At 34.5% G+C, this 27,557-nt stretch overlaps 1 protein-coding gene across 1 annotated transcript in view; it reads left to right on the top strand.

Annotated features, from left to right (window-relative positions):
• The window catches only part of LOC120626564 (inaD-like protein), a 232,822-nt gene that overhangs the window by 82,573 nt on the left and 122,692 nt on the right, over positions 1-27,557 (top strand). The window contains exons 11-18 of the mRNA XM_039894120.1: positions 2,529-2,741; positions 4,017-4,187; positions 4,955-5,092; positions 7,635-7,767; positions 8,481-8,623; positions 8,975-9,149; positions 13,338-13,429; positions 20,308-21,761. Of these exons, the coding sequence (XP_039750054.1) occupies positions 2,529-2,741; positions 4,017-4,187; positions 4,955-5,092; positions 7,635-7,767; positions 8,481-8,623; positions 8,975-9,149; positions 13,338-13,429; positions 20,308-21,761 (2,519 nt within the window). The remainder of the gene's footprint in view (positions 1-2,528; positions 2,742-4,016; positions 4,188-4,954; positions 5,093-7,634; positions 7,768-8,480; positions 8,624-8,974; positions 9,150-13,337; positions 13,430-20,307; positions 21,762-27,557) is intronic.

The raw sequence follows: 27,557 nt of genomic DNA, 5'->3' as shown, positions 1-27,557 counted from the left end.
AGCAATAATTTACACCCAAGCTTTTTTATCGTTTACGTAGTCCTTTATACTATAATAGGACTTTTCTATAAGCTTACGTTTAATACAAACTTTGAACTTTTTAAGAGACATCTCCAAGATGTCAATTGGTAGTTTATTGTAGAATTGTATGCAATTTCCTTTAAACGAATTATGAATTTTATGTAACCTAGTATACTGCACTGTAAGTTTATTCTTACTTCTAATGTTTAAATTATTGCAGTCACATTTTTTCTTAAATTTAGAAATGTTTTTATGGACGTACATTAAATTTTCAAATATGTACTGACTATACACTGTCATTATTTTAAAATCTTTAAATTTATCTCTCAATGACTCTCTCGGACCCATTTTGTAGATAGAACGAACAGCCCTCTTCTGCAGCACGAAAATAGTGCTAATATCAGCAGCATTACCCCAAAGTAAAATTCCATATGACATAATGCTGTGAAAGTAACTAAAATATACCAGTCTAGCAGTTTCTACGTCGGTCATATGGCGTATCTTCTTTACCGCATAGGCAGCAGAACTAAGCCTGTTCGATAAATTATTTACATGAGGGCCCCATTGAAGTTTAGAATCTAACGTTATTCCTAGAAAAACTGTCGTATCCTCCAGTTTCAGTTCCTCATTATTAAGTAGTACAGTGGTTTTCACGTGTTTAACATTAGGTAAAGTGAATTTTATACACTTGGTTTTTTTTCCGTTAAGAACCAAATTATTAGCTTCAAACCACTGTACCACTTTAGCGAGAGAGTTGTTTACGTCGTCAAAAGCTAGTTCACGTCGATTTATTTTAAAAGTCAGTGATGTATCATCGGCAAACAGAACTATCCCGTGTTTATCCTTGGCAAGGTAAGGAAGGTCATTAATGTAAATAAGGAACAGAAATGGTCCTAATATAGACCCCTGTGGGACACCTATTTTCATAACTGATCCATTAGACCGTTTTCCATTCACGTCGACTTTCTGAATTCTATCGCGTAGATAGTTACTCATTAAGTCTAGAGCTACACCCTGAATTCCATAGTGGTGTAGTTTCCTAACTAACGTTTCGTGTTGAACACAATCAAACGCCTTAGATAAGTCACAGAACACACCAAGTGCATCACGTGACTCCTCCCAGGCTTCAAATATGTTTTGTATTAGCTCAACACCTGCGTCGATTGTTGAGCGACCCCGTGTGAAACCAAATTGCTTAATATGAAGTAAATTATACTTATGAAAATGGTAAAGTAATTGATTTAAAATGAGTTTTTCAAAGATTTTACTGAAAGTGGGTAGTACGGATACTGGTCTAAAGTTAGTGGGGTCAGAAGTACTACCCGATTTAAACAATGGAACTATTTTACTAAGTTTCATTAAGTCAGGAAACACACCACAATCTATACAATTATTAAATATTAAGGCTAAGTCGGGTGCAACAATATCAATTAATGATTTGACAACGTTTACGGAAATGCCCCACAGATCATTTGTTTTTTTATTAATTAATAATTTAAAGGCTTTAATAACGTCAGAGCCACTAACATGCGTGAATTTAAAAGAATGGTTACACTCAGGCACATTTTCCTTTAATAGAGAGAGAGCCATATCTGGTGAAGAGTTTAATGATTCTGTTGTGGAGACGGGAATGTTGGTAAAGAAGGTTTCAAAAGCAGTAGCCACCTCGAAATCTGTTGTTAAGGCTTTATTATCTACATTAAGTTTAAAATTAATATTTCGTGGTGTTACTCTTCCCGTCTCCTCATTAATTATGTTCCAAGTAGTTTTGATTGCATTGCTGCTATTTTTAATTTTATTTTTGATGTATCGCGTCTTTTCTAAGTGGCAAGCGCGTTTAAAATTCTTGGAAAACAATTTAACATAATCCCCAAACTTATCACCAGTGTTAAATTGACGTTCAGCATACAATTCGTACAGCTTTTGCCTATTTTTATGAAGTTCAACTGTCGCCCACTCACTAAAATTTAATGTATCAGTAATCACAACCGACTTACTAGTAAATATAGAATGAAATAGTCTATTAAAGGTATTGAAAAAGGAGCTGTACATTGCATTTGGAGTCGCCCCTGAGGGTAGGAATGGGAGGTCATTTACTAGGCTATATCTCATTTTCTCTATGCGGTTGGATGTTACAGGAACAAATGTTATTTTACGTTTAGAAACATTTTTCTTCACATAAATCTTATTTATATGATCCAAGCTTCTGCAGTTTGGTGTTCGTTTTCATGTTTATTTCATTTTTGTAATCAACATATAGTGAGTCACTTCTTTGTATACTCATTGAGAGTACCGGCTCGCAAGCAAACATGAGCTGCTAACACTCTTCGGCAGCGAACGAATTCGTTTCCTATAGGTATGTGTTTCTTGGTGTGACTTTTTCTTATTCGGTCACAGATTCAGTAGTAGAAATTTCCATCATAATATTTAAGAGTAGGATACGTACCAATTGAAGTTGTCGTCAAAGTATTTCTAAATTTCTTTATTTATTTTTTTGACACTTACAGTACGATGAGTCAACAGTCATAGAAGCAGAACCGGACTCAGAGATACAACCGCATTTGCCTTCACCGACGTCACCGTCTGATGAGGCAGAGATAGTAATAGGCCGAGACGATGATATTTCGGAGAGAGAGATACGGAGGATCCAGGACAAGTGGCGGGACATATTGCAGGAGGAGCCGGACTGGCCCGGACATCAGTACCAATATGATATTATTGTAAGTATCATTATTCAACTGACTACCCTCATTTTTTTACTAAGTTTCTGAATTTTTGCTGGAGGAATAGACACTAGCCACTAGCCACTAGCCTCTAGCCACTAGCCAATAGACACTAGTCTTTAATCGCAGCCAATAAGTAGTACCCATTAATATACATTTATTGAGACATTAAGTATGAGTTTGTTTCAAAAAGATATTGTCAGAGTCTTAATCAAAGCAACCCTCATTTAATCCTCCATGGGTTTAATTATTTTTACTATAATGTTTTTACTTACTTTTGGAACAAAAATCTAATTCAAATATGATAAAAATATAATTTTTTTACATTAAATTAATATAAATAGACCAATAGGCAGAGTGTTAAGTAGTCAGTTTTTAATCGTGCAAATACAATTTTCATTTCGTGAAATTCCGTATTTCTTAAGTTACTTAAAACTAAGATTACAGTGGTTCACAACACGCTACGGTCTATGAAGAAACCTACAAAAAATTAACTTAACCAAAGGTGTTTGTTTTGATTACCAACATCTTACATTGTTGACATTTCAGACGGTGAACATTACTAGAAATGGTTAAATGTTTTTAAAAATTACCAAAATTATTTACTTTTCAAAATATAGTTTATTCTGATATTATGATGCTCAAATTCTTGAAGGTCTAAATTTTCTCAAATAGAATAAAAGAATATTTAGGAAAAGAACTAGAGAAAGATACGGAAGCAAAACAATAGGAAAAACGTTGAACAATGTAATTAAAATTGTACATTCGTGTCTTGAGTGGGTTCGTTAAAATTAATGTTATGTTTTCCTTATGGGCATGTTTATTTGGATCTCTTTACGTACCTTAATTACTTATTTATGTTTTTCAAAGTAAACATACGCTTTTATTGTTTTTGGGGGAAGGTTTTTGTATAATTTAAGCTAGAATATTTTACTCATTCCTTAAGCCTTAAATATATGTCTACCTAAGTGTTAAATATGCGCAAGTCTTAACGAGAACTTGTGATTTAATAGAACTGTACAAACTCTGTCCTGAAACTAATTTAACTAATTTATCTATAGAAAACTGACTGAGCTGTTTTCGTTTCACCTGGATTTGATCTTTGCAAAGCACGAGCGGCTGTGACTTAGGCGAACTTGTACTAGAAAAAAAGGTCTTCGAAAGATATCTGTGCGTAGCCAGTGCAGTTGCGATAAAACAATTTGACCTTTAATTTTAAGCAGATATTTAATAGGAAAATGGTGTAATAGAAATACATTATATTATTTAAAGGTGGGCAGTATAATGAAAGAAAAGGACAGTGGTCTGGGCATCTCACTCGAAGGCACGGTCCGGGTGGTAGCAGGAAAAGAAGTCCAAGCACGGCATTACATCAGAGCCATCGCGCCGAATAGCCCTGTTTCCAAACTGGGGATTTATAAAGTGGGAGATGAGTTGTTAGAGGTAAGTTGGAATGTTTCCAAAGTAGTCGTTGATACACCTACTGAAGTAGGGCTTGAGTTCTAGCTAAACTGGCACTAGCTATAATAAGCGTTTGTTTTTATTAGGATAAGGTTTGCTGTTTTGCATAACAACGGGAATTCTGGAACAGCTATTCTATTTTTAATTTCACACAGCACAGTGATAGTAAGTTATATTCGAGGCCGTTAAATTCGATATACAATTTGATAACCAAGTAATGTTGCATTTCTACTTTAAACATTGTATTGGTATGTGCTATAATATCTGTATCAAGAAGAAGAAATCTATATCGCATTCGTTTTTTTTTTTAATCCCGTGGAAGTTCTGAGATGGAATTTCTATACTTATGTCGTTTTTTTTCAGCAAAAAAACTCGCTAAGTTAAACACTCAAAAGTTAAACACTCAATCACTCAAAAATATTTCTAGGTTTTAGCTTTAGTCATCTTCACTATCAGCATTATAAATTCGAAGGAAAAAATCATGTGAGTTAAAATCTACCGCACTACTCCAATGCGGGTATGTGGAATTTTATTAAATAAATAACCCCAAATATTGTCCTGTGTTACTAATAATAACCAGGACGTAAGAAGGTTCTGTTACCTATTCTACGCAAGGATTTAATATACTCTGCGTAATAAGGAAAAGAAAGAAAAATATGCGTTATCGCAAGTAGACCTACTTTAGAATTAAACTAACGAGCCCACATTTTAACCCGCGACGTAAATACATTAGATATTGTGTGTTACAGGTAAATGGTATGCGAGTACTAGGAGCGCATCACGTCGAAGTGGTGACGAGGCTGCGGGCGGTTAAGTCACCCGTGCTACTGGTGGTTGTGAGGAAAAGGAGTGAACCACATGTTAGAGTTGAACCATGTTTCACGAGGGTTAGTACTGATAAGTATCAACGAAATATAAATGATTTAATTTAAAATCCGCCGTAGAAAAAAGACAACTTACAATATTTAGAAAAAAAATGATCCCTTACTTAGATAGTTGCATATAAAGTCATTAATGTAATGTAATAAAACTGTAATGGTAGTCCATTACCCCCAGTACCTACCATGTATAACACTTTGAGGCCAAAAAAATACTAAAAAAAAAAAAATGGTATAACCATATCACGAGCTGGCACCTATTCAGTACAAGTCGGCGTCGCATAAAGGTTTCTGACGCCATGTCAGAGGATAACTGAGTGCGAAACTAAAAAAACACTTTGAGGCACATATGAGACGATTTATACTGCGACCTCATGAAAGTCAAGAAACTAAAATGAAGCGTTTCTCATGTTCCGTAGTCGAAAAGGCAACGAATGGTAGAGTCACTACAAACAGACTGACTTGACGTTTCAAAAGCGCTTATAAACTAGGCATACTTGACATAAATGAATTTTGAATTCGAATGAATGTAGTTTAAATTCAAGTTCAAGATGCCTGACCCCATTACTTTATCACATAAGAATTTTTATTCAATTTGCCAGCTTTTCGTGTTTGGTAGCCATTAGTGTATTATAAACACGTCAACCTGCTATTTATAACTTTAACACAGTTGTTGAACTTGACATTGTTCTAATGTGCTACTAAAACGTCCTATATAGCACGAAGAGGTCACATTAAGATTTAAAACGCTATTAGAATCGTCATGTAAATACATAATATCAGCGAGATAGGTTGTTCATTTTGGATATTTCGATAATAGGTTCAGACAATTACAATGTAATGGCTTTCCAAATTCCGGGAATGTCGGATAGAAGCAGGCGTTACTTTGCGGAAATCCATAATATATTATGAAAATTAAGCTTAATTTGCTATACTCCGCAATACATATACAATTTGAACAGCAGTTCGCGGAGTATAGCAAATTAAGCTTTATTTTCATAATATATCCGGAAATATCGTTGCTTCAAGAGTTGTGTATTGCACTGCAGTGATAGCGTAGTGGATAGATCTTCGGCCTGGCATTCTGGGAAACCGTTTGAGTCCCTCTAAGTCTGGAGTTATGAGCTTTTTTATTTTATCCTTGAAAGAATTTGCCAGCGTGGCGGACTGCAGCCTGAACTTATCTCAGTCTGAGTAAAGACTTGTTCTGTAGTGGTCCGGTCTGAAATAAGTTTATAATGACGATCATTATGCAGTAGTTCGTAAACGTATTATTGGCTATATTCACGTTCGAAACTTCATATAATAATCTGATCAAATTAGTGTATTGTCATCGGTTTTCGATATATCTACAAAGTTTGAATGAAATCGGACGGTTTGGAGAGTCAAAATCAATTCCAAAGGAGTCAACGTTTTAGTTACAAGCATACATACTGGTGAAGCTAATATAAGAAGCGTTATTGTTCGCGTAATACCTATAATAAGAGTTGGCTATGTTGAGCGTAAAACTCTGTCATAATTATTATATTATTTTACGGACGATTGGCGTAGTGGTCACCGACCCTGCTTTCTGAGACCAAGGCCGTCGGTTCGATTACCACAACTGGAAGATGTTTCTGTGATAAACATGAAGTTTTTTAAGTGTCTGGGTGTGTACCTGCATTTCATAAGTATTTATGTATATTATTCATAAAATTATTCATCAGTCATCTTAGTACCCATAACACAAGCTACGATTACTTTGGGAATAGATGGCTATGGCTATGTGTGAATTGTCGTAGAATATTTATTATTTATTTATTTATTATGAGGGGGTATGGTGGTTACAATTAATTACCGGTTGATATCTTGGGGATGTCACTAAAAAGTTCAAAGTTTGTATTAAGCGAAGGCTTATAGAAAAGTCCTATTATAGTATAAAGAATAACGTAAACGATAAAAAGCTTGGGTGTGAACAATTGCTCAAACCAGGTTGCTTCTTAAATATTTTCTAATGACAATGTGAGACGGTGATAACAAAAAGAACACCCGGCTAAGTTTGTTGTGGGCTTCTTCTTAGATCAGGGCGCGTTTGAAACCCTCGTAGCTTTAGTTTAAAGTTTACGATTGTAGTTATCGCCATCACTACTCACTGCTATGTACACATTTTGTATATAATCAACGCATCAAGAGTGCGTGCCTATTTGAATAAAGAAGAAGAGTTAGATCCCCGGAACGCTCTACTAAGTTAAGCAATCAGATTGTTTGCTTATAACGGCACATGCGCCCTCCTTTAGCTGTTAGTCGGGATACAATTGTTCTTAGCACTTGTGTTGCATAGGTCACTTATTTGTCTACATAGGCTACTAGAGATTTAGGCTATTTAAACTGTATTTTATTTATTTATTTATTATTTATGTACCATAAATTGTGATTTTGAACATAAGATACATGAAGTGTACAAAGGAAAGCTTATCTCTATAAGAGATCTCTTCCAGCTACCCCAGGATTTGAGTAAGATGATTTAATTGTGGTATAGGTCAAATAAAGTATTCTGTATTTCTTTTTGTAGAGTAGCATCGTGGGCGGCAGCCTGCAAGACCTGCTTGCGCCACCCCAGCGGCTAATTAAAGCCAAGTCTGAGAGTTCAGTTGCGTCCCTCTGTAGCGCCACTACTGTCATGTCAGCGGGTCACGATCATGATGGTAAGTTGTTTTAAAAAAATGCATATAAGAACGAATCCTACTATCCCTACTAATATTATAAATGTCATTGTAAGTTTGTTTGTTACGCTTTCACGCAAAAACTACTTAACCGATCCTCATGAAACTTTGTACACATATTTTTGGAAGTGTTAGAAGTAATATAGGACACTTTTTATCCCGATATTAAGCTCGGTTCGTTTGGGAGAGGGGATGAGTGTCTGACGATTTTACACCACAAATTATAACCGATTTAAATAATTATTTTTGTACTATAGAGGTTACAATATGCGTTTAATTTTGCCCAAACTGTGGTTGGAGATAGAGGACAGAACTCTTCAGCGGACAGCAGCAAACCCCTCATTTAAGGCTTAGCGATACTGAATACTTAAATTTTTTTTAGATCAACAACTAAATTTAATGCCACATCAAAATACAAAATCAAACGCAGACGAAGTCGCGGGCAACAGCTAGTAATTTTATAAATGCGTAAGTTTGTATGTGGATTGATGGATGGATGTTCCTTTTTCTTACACGCAAAAACTGCTGAACTAATTTGACAGAATTTTGCTCGCTTCGGTTTTGGTCAAAAGCGTGCTGGTAGCACCTCCCCGTACGAGCTTTGTCACAAAAAGCGCTCCTGCTACTAAAAAAGCTCAAATACTATTTATACTACGTCTACTATTTTAAAAACTTTTACGTTATGCTCTTGCCAGAATTTTGCACAGAAGAGCTGGAACGCAACCGATCCAGGTCTCTGGAGCCACTGAGCGGGCTGGCGATGTGGAGCGACCAGGTGGAGTACATCGACCTGCAGAAAGAAGACCGCGGGCTGGGTTTCTCTATTCTGGATTACCTGGTAAGCGACATTGCAGGACGCAATACCTGTTATGACAGTTACAGCACAACACAAGTACTAATTATGTTATTATCACATTTTTTCCAGATCTCTTTCTCTCTCTCTCTCTCTCTCTCTCTCTATCTCAACTGTAATTCATTATTCCGATGGCATGTCATGTATTTTACATCAAAAGTTCCATAGTTATAAAAGTATAAGCGGATAATAATGATAATCATGTTGTAAGATTTTCTATTCTAATCCAATTCTATACAGTCTCCGTCCCGTATGACGATTCTGGTTAATCTGTGTTTTACTTAACCTAAAATTCTACGTTTTTTAAGAGATTTATGAGTTAATTTTTGTCTGCAGGATCCATCAGAACCTGGTAGCTCCGTGATCGTAGTCCGTTCCGTGGTGGGCGGCGGGGCGGCAGCGGCTGATGGTCGCTTGGAGCCCGGCGACCGCCTGGTCTCAGTCAACGGCCTCGATGTCTCAAGAAGCCCACTAGCTGTTGCTGTTCGAGCTATCAAGAGTGCACCGAAAGGTAAACAGCTCCAGTACTCCGTAAACCAAAGATATATGTCGCCAAGTTATAAGGCTTGACACAGTTCCATTCAGAAAGAGATTTGAGGTATCATTAGCATCATCAGATTTTAAAGGACGATAAGGAAAGACCTTGAAGTATTTTGCATGCATGTTTCATACACTACAGAACATATAAGCAGTATTATAAATTTAGGTATACTTAATTTTGTATATGACCCACCTCCTTTTCTTATTTGGTGTAGCAGTTAGCTTGTAACTCGTATGATTTTGTCCATCTTACTAATCAGGGTAGTTTTATTGTTGTCGTTTTCACACCTCTGTATTTTTGTTTGTTATTTGCGTCTCCGTACGTCCTCCCGATGTCGTCAAGTTCTTTTCTCTTTGGCGCGGGAGAAATCTTTACGGCGACCTCCGTCCCTCGAGCACGGCGGAGGTTATGTGGAATTCCACTCTCTAAAGGGTGTTATCCCAGGGGGCTCTTTCACAACCTCAGCATTTTACTATAATTATTCTGTCTTACTTCCTGTGTGCGGCGGCTGCTAAGCAAGCTAGTAATAAAGGAATTTATCATTTGTACAGTAGCCTCTAAAGAGGGATACTGAACTAAAACCACATCTTCATGTCCTCTTATCTGCTTTGCTAGATGACCATGGAACCCATTTATATTTCTCGGACGTCTACAAACCACTCCGTATTTGCCGTGGTACCCGCGTTCAAGGAGAGGGGATCGAGATCTTAACTCTAACTCAGATCGTAGGGAGACTTGTGTATCAATAATACTCAATTCCTAGCGAAAATTGCGATCGCCCCACCCATCGGTGACGTTGGGTTAACATCTACTATCCATCTGAAACAACAACAACTAAAACGATTCCAACGTCCATCAAAGTATTAGGCGCTATTTTTTCATCGTCTTGTTTTATGATTCCCCGAAATTGCAGAACAAAAAGAATTACCGAAATATTGAAAAAGTAAAACGAACAGAGTGATGCCGAGTTTTTTCGGTTTATTTATGGAATGGTAGAATACAATAGTAGTTATGTATGTTTGTTCTCTCAAACAAAACAGAATATAAATAACTTTAACTGACACAAAACAAAACATTGTGTAAGTGTTAGTTTCGCAGCAATAACAAACAACGATAGTTTATTCGAAAACGTATTTAAAATTACATGAACAACATGTTCACATTCTGGGAACTTTTTCGAAATATTCCTCTACCATTACGCCAAGACAGACGTGTAAGTTAATTTCTTATAATTATTTTAAATCAACACACCCTTTGATCCAAGGATTTTTTCTTCGTTTTATTATATGTGTGTAAGTATAAAAATAGTGTACAATATGAAAAGAACAGCATAGAAAATACCATAATTTAGGTATACATTTGTAGCATATTAACTGTCTATAAAATCATCAAAATATTAACGCAACGCCACGTTAAGTATAGAGTGATGTTAAACGTAATTTATCTTATCAAAAGTAAATAATTGTACTGTAGAAAGAACTTAGCAAATGTTTGTGATATAATATGAGATAGTATTCTCAATCGAGTTATCACATCTCTTTGATAAGGTTTTGTTATTTTTAATTATTTTATAAAATTTGAATATACCTTGGGATTTATCATTTCTATTGGTATGGATTCAAGTAAGTACTATTTAGTGTTTTCGTGTGTGTAGTGTACAAAAACCGCGTTATTCTTAGTGGATTTCATTATTTTCATAGTTATGAAAGCCAGTTTAGTCTCAATGTAGTTTTTTCGCATTCACTCATCGTAATCGCATACAATAGATGCTGACTGCTGGAACTAGATAGACAGATATATAGATAAATTATTTATTGCACACAATTAAGGGATAAAGATAATATATATTGAAAACATAAATACAAGAAAAATAAAAATGCGCAAAGGAGGTCTTATCGATTCAAGCGATCTCTTCCAGGTAACCCTTAATGAAAGAAGACAATGATTATGGGAACGGGATAGTGCAATTTTTAAAATTATTTCATAACATAAACTACATCAACTATATATAATAATAATAATACGTAAATACATACAATATAAATAAATATACATATATATATATATATATATATATATATATATATATATATATATATATATATATATATATATAAATAGATAGATAGAATAGGAACTAGGGTATAGTATGTAATAAACAGTGCAGTGATTTCTGAACTCAGCGGTTTTGTGGCATTTGTGCGACGTGCTGGGCCTACTTATACTACGATTTCCGTTTCAAGGACGTCATTTTGTGTTATGGTGATGACTTTGACGCCAACGTTATTAACTCTTGATATATCGATAGAAAACAAATTTAATTTTTTCACAGAAACTACAGTTACTCTTTTTTTGTATGATTAAAATATATAAAACCTCGTTCTATAACTTCTATAACCCTAATAAATGCGTCAAACTTTCCGCCACTACATCCCGTGTTATGTCGTTTGAGTCATACATTAAAGAATTTACTAATATTATGCATTCTTACGAGGGGTCACCATTACGGAACATATAAAAGAAAAAGAAAGTATAAACTCATTTGCAAAATCCTTAAAACATTACTTGGAGAAAGCTTATTATAAAATAAACGACTACGTAAATGAGAATATTTAATATTCACAATAATGCGTCTCTCAATCTGGTTACAGCGCCCTCACAGGGTTCCATTTAAATGCTAACATGAGATTGACATTCTTTTTGAAAATATTCAAATAATTTTGTAATCTATGTGACATTGTTGTGACAATGGAATTAATAATAATAATAATAATAAATATACTACGACAATACACACACCGCCATCTAGCCCCAAAGTAAGCGTAGCTTGGGGTACTAAGATGACTGATGAATATTTTTATGAATAATATACATAAATACTTAGAATATACATATAAACACTCAGACACTGACAAACATTCATGCTCATCACACAAACATTTTCCAGTTGTGGGAATCGAACCCACGACCAGGGTTGCTGCAAATTGGCGGTCAAAATCAGGTCAGGCGGTCAGTTGATGTAATTGAATAAATATATTACATCAACTGGGATCACTAATCTATCCAATTTTACTGATTTAAAATGGTTAACCTTATCGTTACTAATTGGTGTTTGTCAGAGTCTCATTAGTAAATCATTGAAAGTACCGTGTGAAGATGAGGTGAGGACTATTGCACTTATTCTAACCAATACGATTCTGACTCTGACTGAGACTGACTGCTGATTTTTTACACGCTTTATTGACAGATATGAGTAGAGTGATTATTATTTTGATAATATCTTAAAAAGCACCCCACGAAATTTTTTACCAAAAAATTTTTTTTTTATTCACACTATTATCAATTTATATTTATTGAAATTTGTAACAATATTATTAATTTAAATTAATTCAAATTTATTTTCTATTTTTTAGTTCGGTTTTCTATAAAAAGCGTGTTTTTTAGTTTTTTTTTTAAACTATTTTTTTTTATTACACTACATGTGAGCCTTTGACTGCAATCTCACCTGGTAATAGGTGATCAGAGTAAGAGGGTAGCGGGCTAACCTGTTAGGGAGTATGTCAATTATATCTAACCCTAATTGGTTTTTACGCGTCATCCGAAACGCCAAAACGCTTAGCGGCACATCTTCGTCGGTAGGGTGGTAACTAGCCACGGTCGAAGCCTCCCACTAGACCAGACCAAAGAAAATTCGAAAATAATAAATTCCCTAATCTCCCCTGCCGGGAATCGAACCTGGGACCTCCAACTTAAAACCACAGGGCTCATCGCTGAGCCAGGGAAGTCGACAATAGACAGAAATATGACAACGATAGACAATGAATAGAGATTACAAACTTAGATGTTATATTTAAACTAACACTACACACTAAAGAAAGGCTTTCTGCGTTAGCTTAATTCTGAGTCGTTCTTTTATTTATTCTATGTAAAATTAGTGGAACATAAAATGACATAAAGGTCAAAAAGTAGCAGAACCTTTTTCCAGCACTTATTTCCAAGAAATTGATTTCCACGACACACGGAATCCTAAAGGTGGAGATAACGCAGGCAGAGGCAATTCTAAGCAGGACACATTACATCGTCAATTTATGTCTATAATTGTTTCAGTTTTAGATTTATCGATCGGAAAATTTAACTAAATCCTTTACGTTGTTACAGGTACCGTGACGATAGGCGTCGCGAAGCCACTGCCTTGCAGTACGGTAGTTGGTGGCGAACGTGCAAACGGACACAGCGTGCAGAGTAGCCAGGTCAGTCCCAGTTAAATAGTAATAGCTATTACGTTAATTAAACTAGATTGGCGCCAATTGGGGTAAACACAATCCTGTACTAAATTAACAGGTGTTAATTTCGCCTTTTTTGTTGTTCGTAATAAATTCCGTCACAGCTTTACCAATTTTTATGGGTTAACCTTTTTTCATTTAAACTGTTAAAATGAAATCAAACTTTCTCGATAGTTCGATTACCATTAGTTCAAGATTGTTCATTTGTTTTATTTATTTATTTACTTGCACCCATGCCTTTACATAGTCATTGGGGCCCTGTCAGGGCGTAGCAATAAGAAACAGTTTGACGCTTATAATTATTTCAAATAAACGATTTTAGGATTCTTATTCCTGTTAGTAGAAATAAGCATATATAGGTTTTAAAATGGAAAATAAACAACAGCATTTTCTGTTGTTTATGGACTCATTGCAATAGTTTATTTATCAGTGTACCTATTTGTTATAGAATCTTAAGTTAATAACACAAGATGAAAGCCGATTATTTTTAAATGATGGTGTGATAGACCTCAGTATAGCTTAGGATTACTTGTGTACATCCGAATTACCAACAATTCGCATGTTCTTTACTATCTGTTTATCAAAGGTTTATGCCGTATACGATGTCGTAGATGATATTTCATTGGACTCGTGCAGTTAAAAATGGAAAGATTTGTGTACGGGGGCCAACTACCATCGGTCTTTTAAGCAATATTATTTTAATATGGGTTTAACGAAAACGTCGTCAACCAAAACTGTCAATTTTAAATTTTACACCTTATATCCTCCTGTGGTTAAATACACTGGAATATTTTAAATATTATTTTTATAAAGTTAGATAAAAAGAATGACTTACCAATGAGAATTTTTAATAAACAATCACAACAAAAAATACAAACGGTGATGTAATGGCTTTATGAAGCTGCTATATAATTTTAGTTTTCTTATGAAAGGGATGTAACTTTTCCATCCAATAACTACAAGCCTTTACAGCTTTTTCAAATATTTATTCGATAAGCAAGATAAATAATCGAGATATTGATAAGTTTCGACATATCTATTTTACTGTTTTAAACATCAATTTATATAGGTACGATTTCTGATGTAAACTCATTATAGATAAATTACATGATCCCCAATTCCTATACCCTATGCCACAACTGGTACTTTTTTTATTTTATCAGGGGCTCATAGAAAAATAATAGAATCTAAAAATTTAATTTTAACGATTTAAGAGCGTGTCTGTACATCAGAGCGAGACAAAGCTACGTGCTAAACACCATTCCTAGTTCTAGCTTCGTCTCTCTCTCTTTTTGGTAAAGTCGGTTCCAATACATAAACCCAGTTTTGTGTTGTGTTATAATTTGTACACTGAGGGGAAAAATCGTAAAGTAAGTCACTTTTAACTTTTAAGCTTTTTCTTAATGCTTAGAGCAGTATCAATGAAGTTCTTTGAGCATGCATTTATAATTTAATGTGCATATTTGTACAATAAAGGGAATCGAATTACCGCTCTAAGATTTACTTTATTAATTTAATTTTAGATTTTGCATTTATTTTTTTATTAGCATAAGATATTTTTCCCTTTAGTGTACAATCAGTTATTCTTTTGCATGCTTCTTTTTAGTCATTAATTTTAAGATAATATACCTTCGTTTTACCAAAGACACTTAGAATCTTCTTCTATGCTTATACACCACATATGGTGCATTATCGGTACCTTCTATGCTAAATGACAGTGATTCAGTTGTAAATATCAAGTCAAAAATAGTTACTAGGTTTTTAAATTATAGCTCTCACGCCTTAATAGTAATATAGCTTTAACTTTATTAGCTTTATGTTAAGAAAGCTAGCTGGTTCTCACGACTTCTTCCGCGACTGTTCGGTTTTTTAGTTCCCCTGGAAACAGTCAGATTTCTCGGACTAAAAAGTATCTTCCCCAGGATGAAATGAATCCCTTAGCTGAATGTTATCGAAATCTATATAGGGGTGTCGGTTTATAAACAACTAACTTTCGAATTTATGCACACTACTAATAAGCTTAGCTTAGAGCTGCAGAGTTTGCGTTTTCGTTTGTTTGAATGCGATAATCTTTGGAACTGTCAGTTAGATATGAAAAATCATTTTGCATTTACTAACTTAATTCTTGAGGGGAGTTAAAACTAGAACTTGAGCTTTGTCGCCAAAACATTGAGAAAAAAAAGTCGTAAAGAACGCCTAGTAAACCTAATAGCAAAGACGAGTGAGCAAAAATAGCTAATCAAATTTATCAGAAGTAGTGCGGATGAAGTTGCGGGTAACCATTGTTTTATAAATATAAAAAGGACTGCTAATAATCGCTTTAAATTTTCTTATTCAGAGACTGGAGTATTTCACGAAGATCCTTCGCCTGATTATGTCCCTTCATCGTGACATTATGGAACTCCAACTGCAGTGTAACCATGACGTGATCGACGCGCCCTTCCGAGTACCGCCCAAAATAAAAGCCGAAATCATCATGAAATGACAGGAAAATAGAAACAAATGCATCATTAGCATGGAAATTGCAGAGCCTTTCTCTGATTAAGGAATACAACGCAACTATAAATTCGCTAGACCTTCCGCAACAAAAAATTCCAGTTTCTACATTTCTAGCTAATTTATAGTTGCGGAATGTAAGTTAAATATTTAAACTTGGTTGTAATCACCTGTAACTACGATACTGGGCTTTACTACCATCGTTTAAAACAGTTTTGTTTTAACATTGTTGACGGTCTTGTTTAATGATAATAATTCTTATTTTGTTGAAGCATGTCATATTAAAAAGTCATTTTGAAGTAATACTGCTTTAAACGACGATAGTGAGGCCCCAGGAGTACCTACTAAGATACTGACGCTTTACTACCATCGTTTAAAACAGTTTTGTTTCAATACTGTTGATGGTCTTGTTTAACAACTATAATTCTTGTTTCATTAAAGTATGTCATATTAGAGTTTTTGAAGTCATACTGCTTTAAACGGCGATAGTACCTAAGCCTGCAGGAGTACCTACGTGAAGTCGCAATTTGCTTCGGAAATTGCCGTGTGTTTTCAAAAAGCCGAACGCTTTAATAAAGAGCAGCTACAACCTATTGATGCACTTGTGGTTTTTGATTAGAATGATTTGAAAATTATTATTACAGCTTGAAATTGGTTTGTTAATGAATTAGATTCTTCAATACAATTATTATGCTAAACAATATATTACGAAAAGCATAACTGAAGTTCTAAGTAGTAAGTATTAATAAAAGCAGGAAAATTTAAATTTGGCAATTTGGCCAAAGTGGCTGCTAAAAAACTTGGTATCTAGTCCGAACAAGCATGGAGTACTGTAGTCACCTGTGGGGCGGCTCTGCCAAGAAGGTACCAGATTGAAGCTTTAGAATCGGTGGATCGTCGCGCCAGTAGAAATATATTAATGTGTGCGTAGGATACGAAGATGCGTGAAAAAATAATATTAACGTAATAATTGGGATAGTTGGTGATGTGCTGCGGATTAATTTGTCTTTACTATAAATAGTAATATAATATAATATTACTTCAGCGTATTGTTAGGAATTAATTATAAAAATCAAGTTCGGATTTGTAAAACACATGCTTACCTTAATCGATTTCTCTTTCTAACCTATAATATATTCTTTTAAAAGTAGTGTCCTACTCTTATGTAGAATCTTATGTTACTCTTATGTAATCTATATGTCTACTCATGAGGATACACTTTGTAACATGTAACTTCAAATACCGCTTCAAACATTTAGCGACGAAACTTAGCTTTTCTTGAGCATCATTGTCATTGGTCGACTACAAACAAGACCAGAAATTTCCGAATATCGCCCCCACAACTCTTGACAGAGCCTCCGAGTCTTTCTGAATAAATTAATGCATGAAGCTACGGTCAGCTTGCAAAGCAGATCTCCATAGATACCTTGATCTTTTTACCAAGGCCCAAGATTTTAATAAGTTCTCTTAGTATCTCTCTCACGCTTGACGCTTCAACCCCCTAGCAAATGAGGAACCCTCTAACGTCCCGACCCTAGAACCTCTCCAAATATGTCACCAGGACACACAGCTACAGGCCACCTGTAACAACGTACAACGTACAGTAGGCCCGGAGATGAGAAATTGGGGTATTGTGCATCGGAGAGTAAGCTAAGCCGTTAACACGTCTAAGCTCTAAGCTCTTTCAGAAGTGAGATTTGTTACCAGCAGCTTTGTTATTAATAGTCCATAGAAATCTTGTTTGTTTGTTTTTAAGATTTTTATCTAATAGGCTAAGGATGATTCTACTTCCACTTAGTAGGTACTTTAAGATTATTAATTAATAGAATCTCTACATATAATATTTTATAGCTTTTACCTCTACTTAATTAGCTTGAATCTAGTGGCCCGCTTCGATTCCAGTGGACCTATATTTAAGTACTTATCTGTATTTATAATAGTTGTGTCTTATGCTATGCCGATATTGTCGATACGAAATGTAAATATAAAATCCGTTTTTCATATGATAAAAGCGATTGCATAGACATAATGGCTTGAGCCGACACGCCGTTAAAAATATTGATGGAGTATTATTTAGCCAATCGAAAACTGTTGTGGTCATTCAAATTTTAAATTCAATAAATTCAAAATTCAAATTTTTATTCAATTCTTTATTCATGTAGGCCTATCACAAGCACTTATGGAGCGTTCATACATATATGTTTACTTATAGTAAGGGGGTGGTGGTAAATTCGTTCGGCAACTTAAACCTAAGCTACGAGGATTCCAAACACGCCCTGGTCTAAGAAGAGACCACAAAAAACTTAGCCGGGTATTTTTTGGTATCACCAATAAATTAATATTAAACTATGAGGTTAGAACAAGTTTTTTTATAATTAAAGTAACCCTTAAGATTATAAAAGAATGATGATTTATTGATGTTTAGATGGATGCGATGAAAATTTGGTGAGAGATACGCCACAAATTAAATTTTCAATTCAGTTAATGTTCGATTTGAATAGCTCGCATACTTAAAATAAAGGTACTTTCTTGTATAATAGATGATAGCAATTATTTTGTGTTGTAGTCAATTAAATGTGATATAATATATACTTGGTGTTATTTACGTAAAAGTTAGAAAACGTATATAGGATAATATAATACCGTGTCAGGGCTTGTTCTTAAATAGACACAATGACAGCCGGTTGGCGCAGTGGGCAGCGACCCTGCTCTCTGAATCCTAGGACGGCCTAGGATTATTGTAACCCACGGGGGTTCGATTCCCACAACTGGAAAATGTTTGTGTGATGAAAATGATTGTTTTTCAGTGTGTTTATCTGTATATTATAAGTAATTATGTGTATTATATTCTTAAAATATTCATCAGCTACCTCTGTTACCCAAGCTACGCTTACTTTGGGGCTAGATGGCGATGTGTGTATTGTCGTAGTATATTTATTTATACATTTATTTATTTAATGACAGGTTATGCATAGGATTCATATGTAGGTGTCGTAATTGATGATTGTTGTCGCAGTCGCCATCATCGGTTGCGAGTTCACTAAGTATTCAATGATATGACTGCAGTATTAAGCGTATCGAAAGTATAAAACAACACCCAAATTGTACGTTTTTTAATTCTTGTGTATGGAGTAGTTAAATCATTACATAATGTCTAAAACTATTGATTTTTTGTATCATAGAAAGCTTAACAAAATGCAGCAGTAATTCGATAAAAATATCTAATGTCAGCCGGCAACCAAAAATCCAGCAAAAGTATTGTATTTTAGCTTTAGCTTAAGTGTTATAATAAGAAGTATAAAGCTACATGTAAAACACTTTCAATTGAAAGAAATAAATTGAATTAATTCTAATAATTGTGATGAGGATAGTTAATTGTATATTTTACAATGATTTGCAATGAGCCCCAATTATATGTAATATTCTCGAATTATTTTTAATATATCCACACTAATAACACTTCAACAAGACACACTTCTCCCTATAATGTGTCGCTGTGGAAATATATAAAAGCAGTCTACAATAGCAATTTACTCAGCCAGTAATAGTTAAAATGAAATGATAAAGAAAAAAAGTATTAAATATCTGTATACTTAAATAAAGATTTGACAGACAGTAGGTAGTCAAATATTTAAGTAACCCGCGTTTTTTTCCACATAGAGGTGGTGGCCGTTGCTTGATCGTCTTCTGTTTGTAAAATTTCTAATGATATTATACTAGAATTATGTCCAGTACCTGACAAAGTTAAAAGTTATAATATAAAACAGGTGTCACACAAACATATCATAGAATAAGTAAGTTTGTTTAAGCACAGAAATAGTAACTTGCACTTAATAAAAACTAGAGCATTGTTGTTCTTTAAAGGAATTCTGAAATATAACAGTAGTGATGGTACAACTTCTTAAAATAAAATAAACACAACAAAGTGGAATGAAGGGTAGAGAAAAAAAAAAGGATAAATAGCATAATTTAAAGCTAGGGAATGATGATAAATTAGATAGATATTAGTGCAGCCGTAAATGCAGCGAGCCGGTTGTTTAAAAAATATATTTATTGATTGGTATCAATATGATTAGCATACAATACTGCGGAGAACATGCCAATTTTTAGTGTGAAATTTTTGGATTAAGTTATATAAAAAATAAGTTGTTATTAAGAATAGTAAATATTTTTGATGTTTAAGCTTTAATAAAAGTTTTGAATGTTGTTCTAAATGCTTTGTTGCGTGCTAAAATAAATGTTTTTCAAAAAATTTTATTGTTTCTTTTTCTTGTTTTCTTAGTATAATCCGCTCACCGACTTATGTGGCAAAACTTCAATTTTACACACTATTTTTGTTTGTTCCTTAGGAATGTATCAATTCACTGGCATCAGATGACCATACTGGAATGGATTCCTTCCACGAATGCTTACAAGAATATGGCGAGGGGTTAGAAGTTGTGCAAATATGCTTAGAGCCCGAAGAGTCATCTATAAAAGATGAAGAACTGTCTGCTTTGGCTGATCTTAGTTATGATGATTGTGAAAAAAATAAGAGTGTAATTGAAGATAAAAATATTATGACCATTGAAATGAAAAACGAAGTTGAAAAGATAAACGGAATAACAGACTTAAAACTATCTAAGTCAGATAACTCTATAGACGATCAAGATGATGATATGACAATAACCGAGGATGATGTCCTTATTGCACCCAGAGAATTAAGCATGAGAAGTAAATCAGTGGACAGAAAAGGTACACAAGATGAAAGATGTTTATCCAAGCAACAAAGTAAAGATTTATCAACGTCTGATGAAATGGTGTTTGCAGTTACTCCAACAGGCTTAGAAAGAATTAGTTTTGAAAAATATTGGAAAGAATGTGACATGAGTAAAGATAAAATACAAAATAATGAAACACTGATTTCCCCCGAGGATGACATCAGTTTTTATGATGCAACCACAAGAATTTCCGTCCAGGAGCAAAACAATTCCCTACTATACATTGACCATGAAATCGACGGTTACGAAACGTGCCTCGACGACGACTCGTCGTCCGTAAAGTGTACAGAAAAAAACGGCCATAAAATCAACGGGGAGAGTGACGAGATCAAAGACTTTGGTAAACACGATAAAATAGCTATTAGAAACAAAGACAACGATGTTCGTGCCAAAACTATTAACGATCAGAACACTGCCAATGCCGTAGACGAAGTGTCGTCTTATGGTTTCCCCTATGTTGAAGAGCATATAATAAAACAAATGAAGTCTTTAAGAATAGAACCTCTAAATATAAACATAGGACCAAAAAAATCTAAGAAAAAAAGTCCGATTAAGCCATCCAAGAGCGAGCGTCGTTGCATTGAATACTACAACGATCAAGCGGAATGCTTGAAAGAGATACGTCGTAAAAGGCTTGAAGAAGAAGAAAGTAAATCGAAAGAAGCTAAAAAAAGAATATTAGAAGGCAGCTTATCGGCAATGGAGAAAAAAATGCATTTCAAAAAACAGGATCCCAGCGAAGAATCGACAGACGCGGAAAGCAACTATATTCCTGGCTGCCATAAATGTTTTTTGGAGAGTTATGCGTACGAAATAACGAAGGCCTTCATAGAGAAAGCAGCGTCTTGTAAATATTGTGACGTTATTCGGGACATGTTGGAAGTACCTAATATAAAACCAAGCAGAAGGAGATCTGCACCTGCGTTGGTGAATCTGGAGAGTCCGTCTGACACTGAAGACGAGGAACTGCTAGGTGTCCCTAGTGCCAGCAGAAGAAAATCCGCCGGGCCCCTAAAGTTTCTACTACCTTCGAGGAGATCTAGGTAAGAGCCTGTTATAGTAGTTTAATGTTTAGGTTTCAGTAGTTAATGTTTAGGGTACTGTAGTTAATGAAACCTACGTCTTGCGAAACTGATTGGTTTGGTTAAGCCTTGAATTTTATATTTATGAGTTTTTAGATAATAACAAAGAAAAGTTTACGAAGGTTTTTTTGTGTTTATTAGGATTCCTGTAACTATTAGATAGGTTACTTCCATAATGAAAATCAGCAAAAAAATTATGATCACGACTACAGTGGTCAAATTAATCATTAGCTTTCTTTGCATGACATTTCAAGCTAGCACGACATCAGAGAGAGAATATAACCCGCAAAAATAACATTTTATTTTATTTATTTGAGTGATAGCAGAACCCGACATTTTTCGTGTTCAAACACACACATACCCAAGATTTGGTTCCACATATAGAAACCATAATATGGGTATTTAATTTGTCATTACCACCTTAGAATAGATTATTATCTCGTTAACTAACTATCGTTTAAAGATTTGATACAGTGCCAATTTAAAATGATCTAATTAGTGTCACTTTGACGTTTTAATCAGCGGTATGAATGTAGAAATTAACACCGCCGTTCTCAATAGTTTATTCACATAGTATTTTATCGGCTATTATTTATGTCTGTCAAATTTAACTCAAAAATATATATTTTTTATAAGAGTCACAAAACTCATGTACCCTCTTGAGTGCTACCATATTGAATAGGTTTTTTGAAGTTGGAGGTTGCTACAGTATCGCGCAAATGCCCAGATCATGCATCTACTTCGTGTTGTAAGTATTTTCTAACTAAAAGATATGTAGAATAGTTTGATTAAAAAAAAACGAATTTTTTTTATAGAAATAAATATACGTATTAAAGAGTATTAGGGAAAAGGGCAGTGTTTTCAAAGTAATATTTTAAAAAGCACCTTATTTAAAATATTAATAACTTAGCTAAGAGTTTTAGAGAAATTTAAATTTTGTGAATTTGTTAACATATTTTATTCTACTACGAGTTCGCCCTTCACTGCAAGCTCACCTGTTACGCGATGTTTCAGTCTAACATTGTATCGGGATCACCTGTGAGGGCTAAGGCAGTTATATCAAATCCTTAACCCTAATCGGTTTCTACGCGATATTGTACCGGAACGTGGGTTTGAAATTTGTGGACAAAGTTTGTGGGTATTGGGCAAAACTAAGAAATAAGTAAACAAAGTTTGGAAAGAACTAAGAAATCACGCTTCGCTTCTAAATAATAACAAGAAATATGAATATATATACTATTATAAATAATAACAAATAATTATAATACATTCAGTTGTTACTTTTCCAATGTTATGGCGTTGAAAATAATTAAACATTATCTCCCCAGCGAAGTAGTGGACTATAATATTTATGCGGTACAATTTTCGCAACACTCGCTCAACAATGCCTTATTACACGGCCTGTTATCTAAACAGATAGTACGTCATTACATTCATAAGGCTTAACGGGGTTGTAATATTATACTGATATCTACTACCCAAAGGCATGTATGTGCTTTGAGTTAAGAAATAAAAAAAACCTGTAGTAGGTAGTACTGTAGCTCTGTTACTGGCACATTACTGACGAATTTGGTTTCTAAATCATAATCAGCTGATTAACGTCTTACTTTAAATTCCTGAGAGTTCTCGATAATGTTCTCAAAGGTGTGTGAAGTCCCCCAGCACGCACTTGGCCAGCGTGGTGGGCCTAAACCCTTCTTATTCTGGGAAACTGTTATTATTCTGCCTTAAAGTGGGTCGGTAATGGGTTGGTAGAGATGATAGCATACGCAGAAAAATAAGCGTTGACGCTAGATTTGTTTCGGTTATTTTTGAAGTTATACTTCTTTTGTCGCGTTATGGAAAAATTATGAGAGTAAATTTTTACGATGCGCGCGCACACCTTCACAAAAAACCGACACCCTGAAGTTAGCTATAAGGTTTGACAGTGTACACTTTCAATTGTGGGCTCATTCCCTTTACAAAAATCGTAAATTTTAATATCGACTGAAACTTGGTTGACCGATAATTAGTCAATTAGTATTCCAAATTAGATATGTGAATTTTTTTAATTATGTAGAATTTTTTTTTGTGATATTTAGATATTTTTTTTTAACTAGATAATGCGTTATAATAAAACATTAAATATATCATGTACCTTTTTTCTATTGTTAGTGTCGTTTTTCTCCAAACTTCTACAAAACTAAAGGCAAAATATACAATCTGAGTAGGTTACACACACGTTTTTTCTTTCTATAACCATAGAATTATGAAAATACAGAATCCTCATTCAGCCATTATTACACGCAGTGCATTGTGTACAAAAACTGAGAAAACGCCCGAGGACGTCTTACTTCACACCCACGGAATTTTGCTCACAAACTTTTCACCAGTTGCCCATTTTATGGTAAATGTTGAGAACATAAAACGTAACATAATTACTGTCGACTGCTAAATGAATGAAGCGACTAACCGCCTGTTCGGGAACCCTTCTAAAGTGGAGTGGTTTTTGATGCTTCAATATTAGTCGTGTCCACGGTTTCTGTGTGTTCTTAACTCTTTGTCTATAACAGACACCAGCTGTTAACTGGTGATTCAGTCTAAGGTGGTAATTGGCCAACCCGTTAGGAGTATAGTAGGTACATAGAAGCTATGTACCTAATCGGTTACACACAATACGTTTACACAAAATATTAATGGAACGCTAAACCGCCTTACGTCTTTGTCGGTAGGGTGGTAACTAGCCACGACCGAAGCCTTCAATAAAATATGTATAACCAGGCGCTGAAAATAATTAAATAGTATCTCCAACGTAGTCGAATGAGCATTGACGCGAGATTTCCTGAGCACGTGAACCGTAATGCGATGAAGCCTTTTCAGCGAGGACAAACATCTTTCACACAAAGCCTTAACAGCGGACCATTGTAATATCAATTTTAATACCCTTTAACAAAGTGTCATTTCGCATAATATAGTCATTCAAATATGAATAGAAGTTCTATTGAAAAGCAACTTTATTAAATTCAGGATAGTGAATATTTTTGAATGGATAGCCGATTTTGTAAAGCACATCAATATGATATTAGTTTCTTAACTTCAATAGAATTTCATTGTTTCAAGTTATGAATTCGGACATTTTTATCGCTATTCGAATATCCTTTTTGTGGTATTGTTTTCTTCTTGTAGTTACTTTGAGATATAAATAGATATAAAGTAATGTTTAATCAAATTTTTATTCCAAAATCATTATCCGCTGCCTATACTGCACTCCATCTAAATGTGATAGCGGCTTTTAAGGCTTCTGTTAATTCGCTCTTTAAATAATCCCATGATGAAAGTTAGAGAGAAAACCGCAGATGAAATCTGTTCCACAATTTTTTCCATCAATTTTTTTACCAAAGTCAAAGTCAAAGTCAAAGTCAAAAATATCTTTATTCAAGTAGGCCCACAGGTGGCACTATTGATGCGTACATAAGAATTACACGGTAGTGAGATGATGGCGATAACCACATTCGTAAACTTAAAACTAAAGCTACGAGGGTTCCAAACGCGTCCCGGTCTAAGAAGAAGCCCACAACAAACTTAGCCGGGTGTTTTTTTTCTTTTGTTATCGCCATCTCACAATGTCATTTTAAATTATTAGAAGAGCAACCTGGTTAGAGCAATAATTTACACCCAAGCTTTTTTATCGTTTACGTAGTCCTTTATACTATAATAGGACTTTTCTATAAGCTTAATACAAACTTTGAACTTTTTAAGAGACATCTCCAAGATGTCAATTGGTAGTTTATTGTAGAATTGTATGCAATTTCCTTTAAACGAATGATGAATTTTATGTAACCTAGTATATTGCACTGCCATACCATTATTATTAGATGAATGCGTTATTGTAGTTAGCAGGGTCATGGATTACAAGGCCCTGGGTTCGAAACCCGGGTCAAGCAAGACAAAATATTCATTAGTTACCGGCTAGTTGTTGTACACGGTTATAATTAGATACTAACTTGTGATAATAATCGTTTAAATCTATCAACCCGTAATGGAATAGGGGGTGAGTCTATTCTATATCAAATTCAAATTCAAAATTCACTTATTTCAAGTAGGTACCTAAGCACTTTTGAAACGTCAAGTCTGTCTGTTTGTAGTGACTCTACCACCGGTTCGGAAGGCAGATTCTACCGAGAAGAAGCCGGCAAGAAACTCAGCAGTTGCACTTTTCCAAAATCAGCAATTTATATTTTAACATTCATTTTCTATCTTGTGAGAGATGAAAGCGGAGCCGGATGCTTTCAAGCAACCTTGTTATTAAGAAATTCATCAATATTATAGGTACCTCGCTGTAATAAATGTTATTTAACATATTCTTTAAACTTTTGCATTGGTAGGTCTAAAATTAGCTTAGGAATCATATTATTAAAGCGTACAATAAGTCAATCCCACAAATGACTTCTGTAGCATTGGTTAGACGTTATGCAGAAGACTACAAATACTTTATTATTATAAATATATTTTTAATCTACAGTAAGTAAACCTATCTTTAAACTTCTCACGGAGGGATTAGCGTGATTTAAGTTTATATTTTGATCGTACAGCTCTTTTCTGCAATATAAATATTGTTTCGTCTCGTATAGTTTCCTAATAAAACTGTCTTTCCTATGAGAGACGAGTTTTTCCCGGCAATGCGCCGTTAATAGGCTGCAGATTGTGATGATGCGGATTGCGGTGATGTAGGAAAATAGGTATAACTGAGATTTTTTCTGGCTTCTACTCAGTCTGGTTTCAACTAGAATACAGAATCACCCCGCAGAGTGACTCAGTGCGGTTTTTTTATACCTAGTAACACACCGGTGTTACTAGGTATAAAAAAGTAATAAAAATAATTAAGCTACGGCTCTCCTACCGTCGATGCCGAAATTAGTATATGCATTTCACATCAGTCATATTGCGACTGTAGCGTAATCTAGTAGGAAACGTTGCAGTTTCGATCTACTTTTTCAAAGGTCCATATTACAATGAGACACGTTTGAAACAAGAGATGACACATTGCTTTTTTTTATATTTTTATAATTTTTATTAGTGTTTTTACCTACACTTGGAGGAACTATCAATTTTATAAATTTAAAATGCATATAATAATTTTCGGAACCGACAGGATTTGAACCTGCGACTCTCGGGCAATCGCGGCCTGAGCGCTTTCACCAATTAAGCTACGGCTCTCCTACCTATTTAAATTTTATAAAATTGATAATTCCTCCAAGTGTAGGTAAAAACACTAATAAAATTTATAAAAATAAATATAGAATACCTAACGCAGACACCCAAAGATATAATGTATACAGGAACATTAAATAAATTAAGTTAGTACTTCAATTTTCCATTAATAAAGTTTAAACTGCCGGGGCGAGTTCCCATGCGGCCAGCACACTTAGCGTAATTAGTTAGCATCAAACTGTACTCGTGGGTATACAGCTTAATGTCGATATAAAAGGTATACCTCTGAGAATATTAAAAGGTTAAACGATTGGCCTTTTATGTGGAATTGAATGTTTCATTATGAAAGCTAATTTTCTAATAAGCTAATCGATTTAGCGATTGTTTATACGCATCGTCTTTACATAGTATAAAACGAAGCCGCTTTTCACGTCTGTCTGTTTATAAGCCTCTTAAACTATGCAATGGCTGATGTTAAAAAGGCCCTTAGGGTAGAGGTAAAGAAAGATACAGAGCTAGACTCTCACATCAAAGTTGTCAGGAAAATAAGACTTGGTAAAAAACATA

This window comes from Pararge aegeria, chromosome 1 (genome assembly GCF_905163445.1).
Source record: "Pararge aegeria chromosome 1, ilParAegt1.1, whole genome shotgun sequence".
NCBI classification, from domain to species: Eukaryota; Metazoa; Arthropoda; class Insecta; order Lepidoptera; family Nymphalidae; genus Pararge; species Pararge aegeria.
The sequence above is the reverse complement of the archived record's forward strand: the minus strand, read 5'-3'. Positions and strand labels throughout refer to the sequence as shown.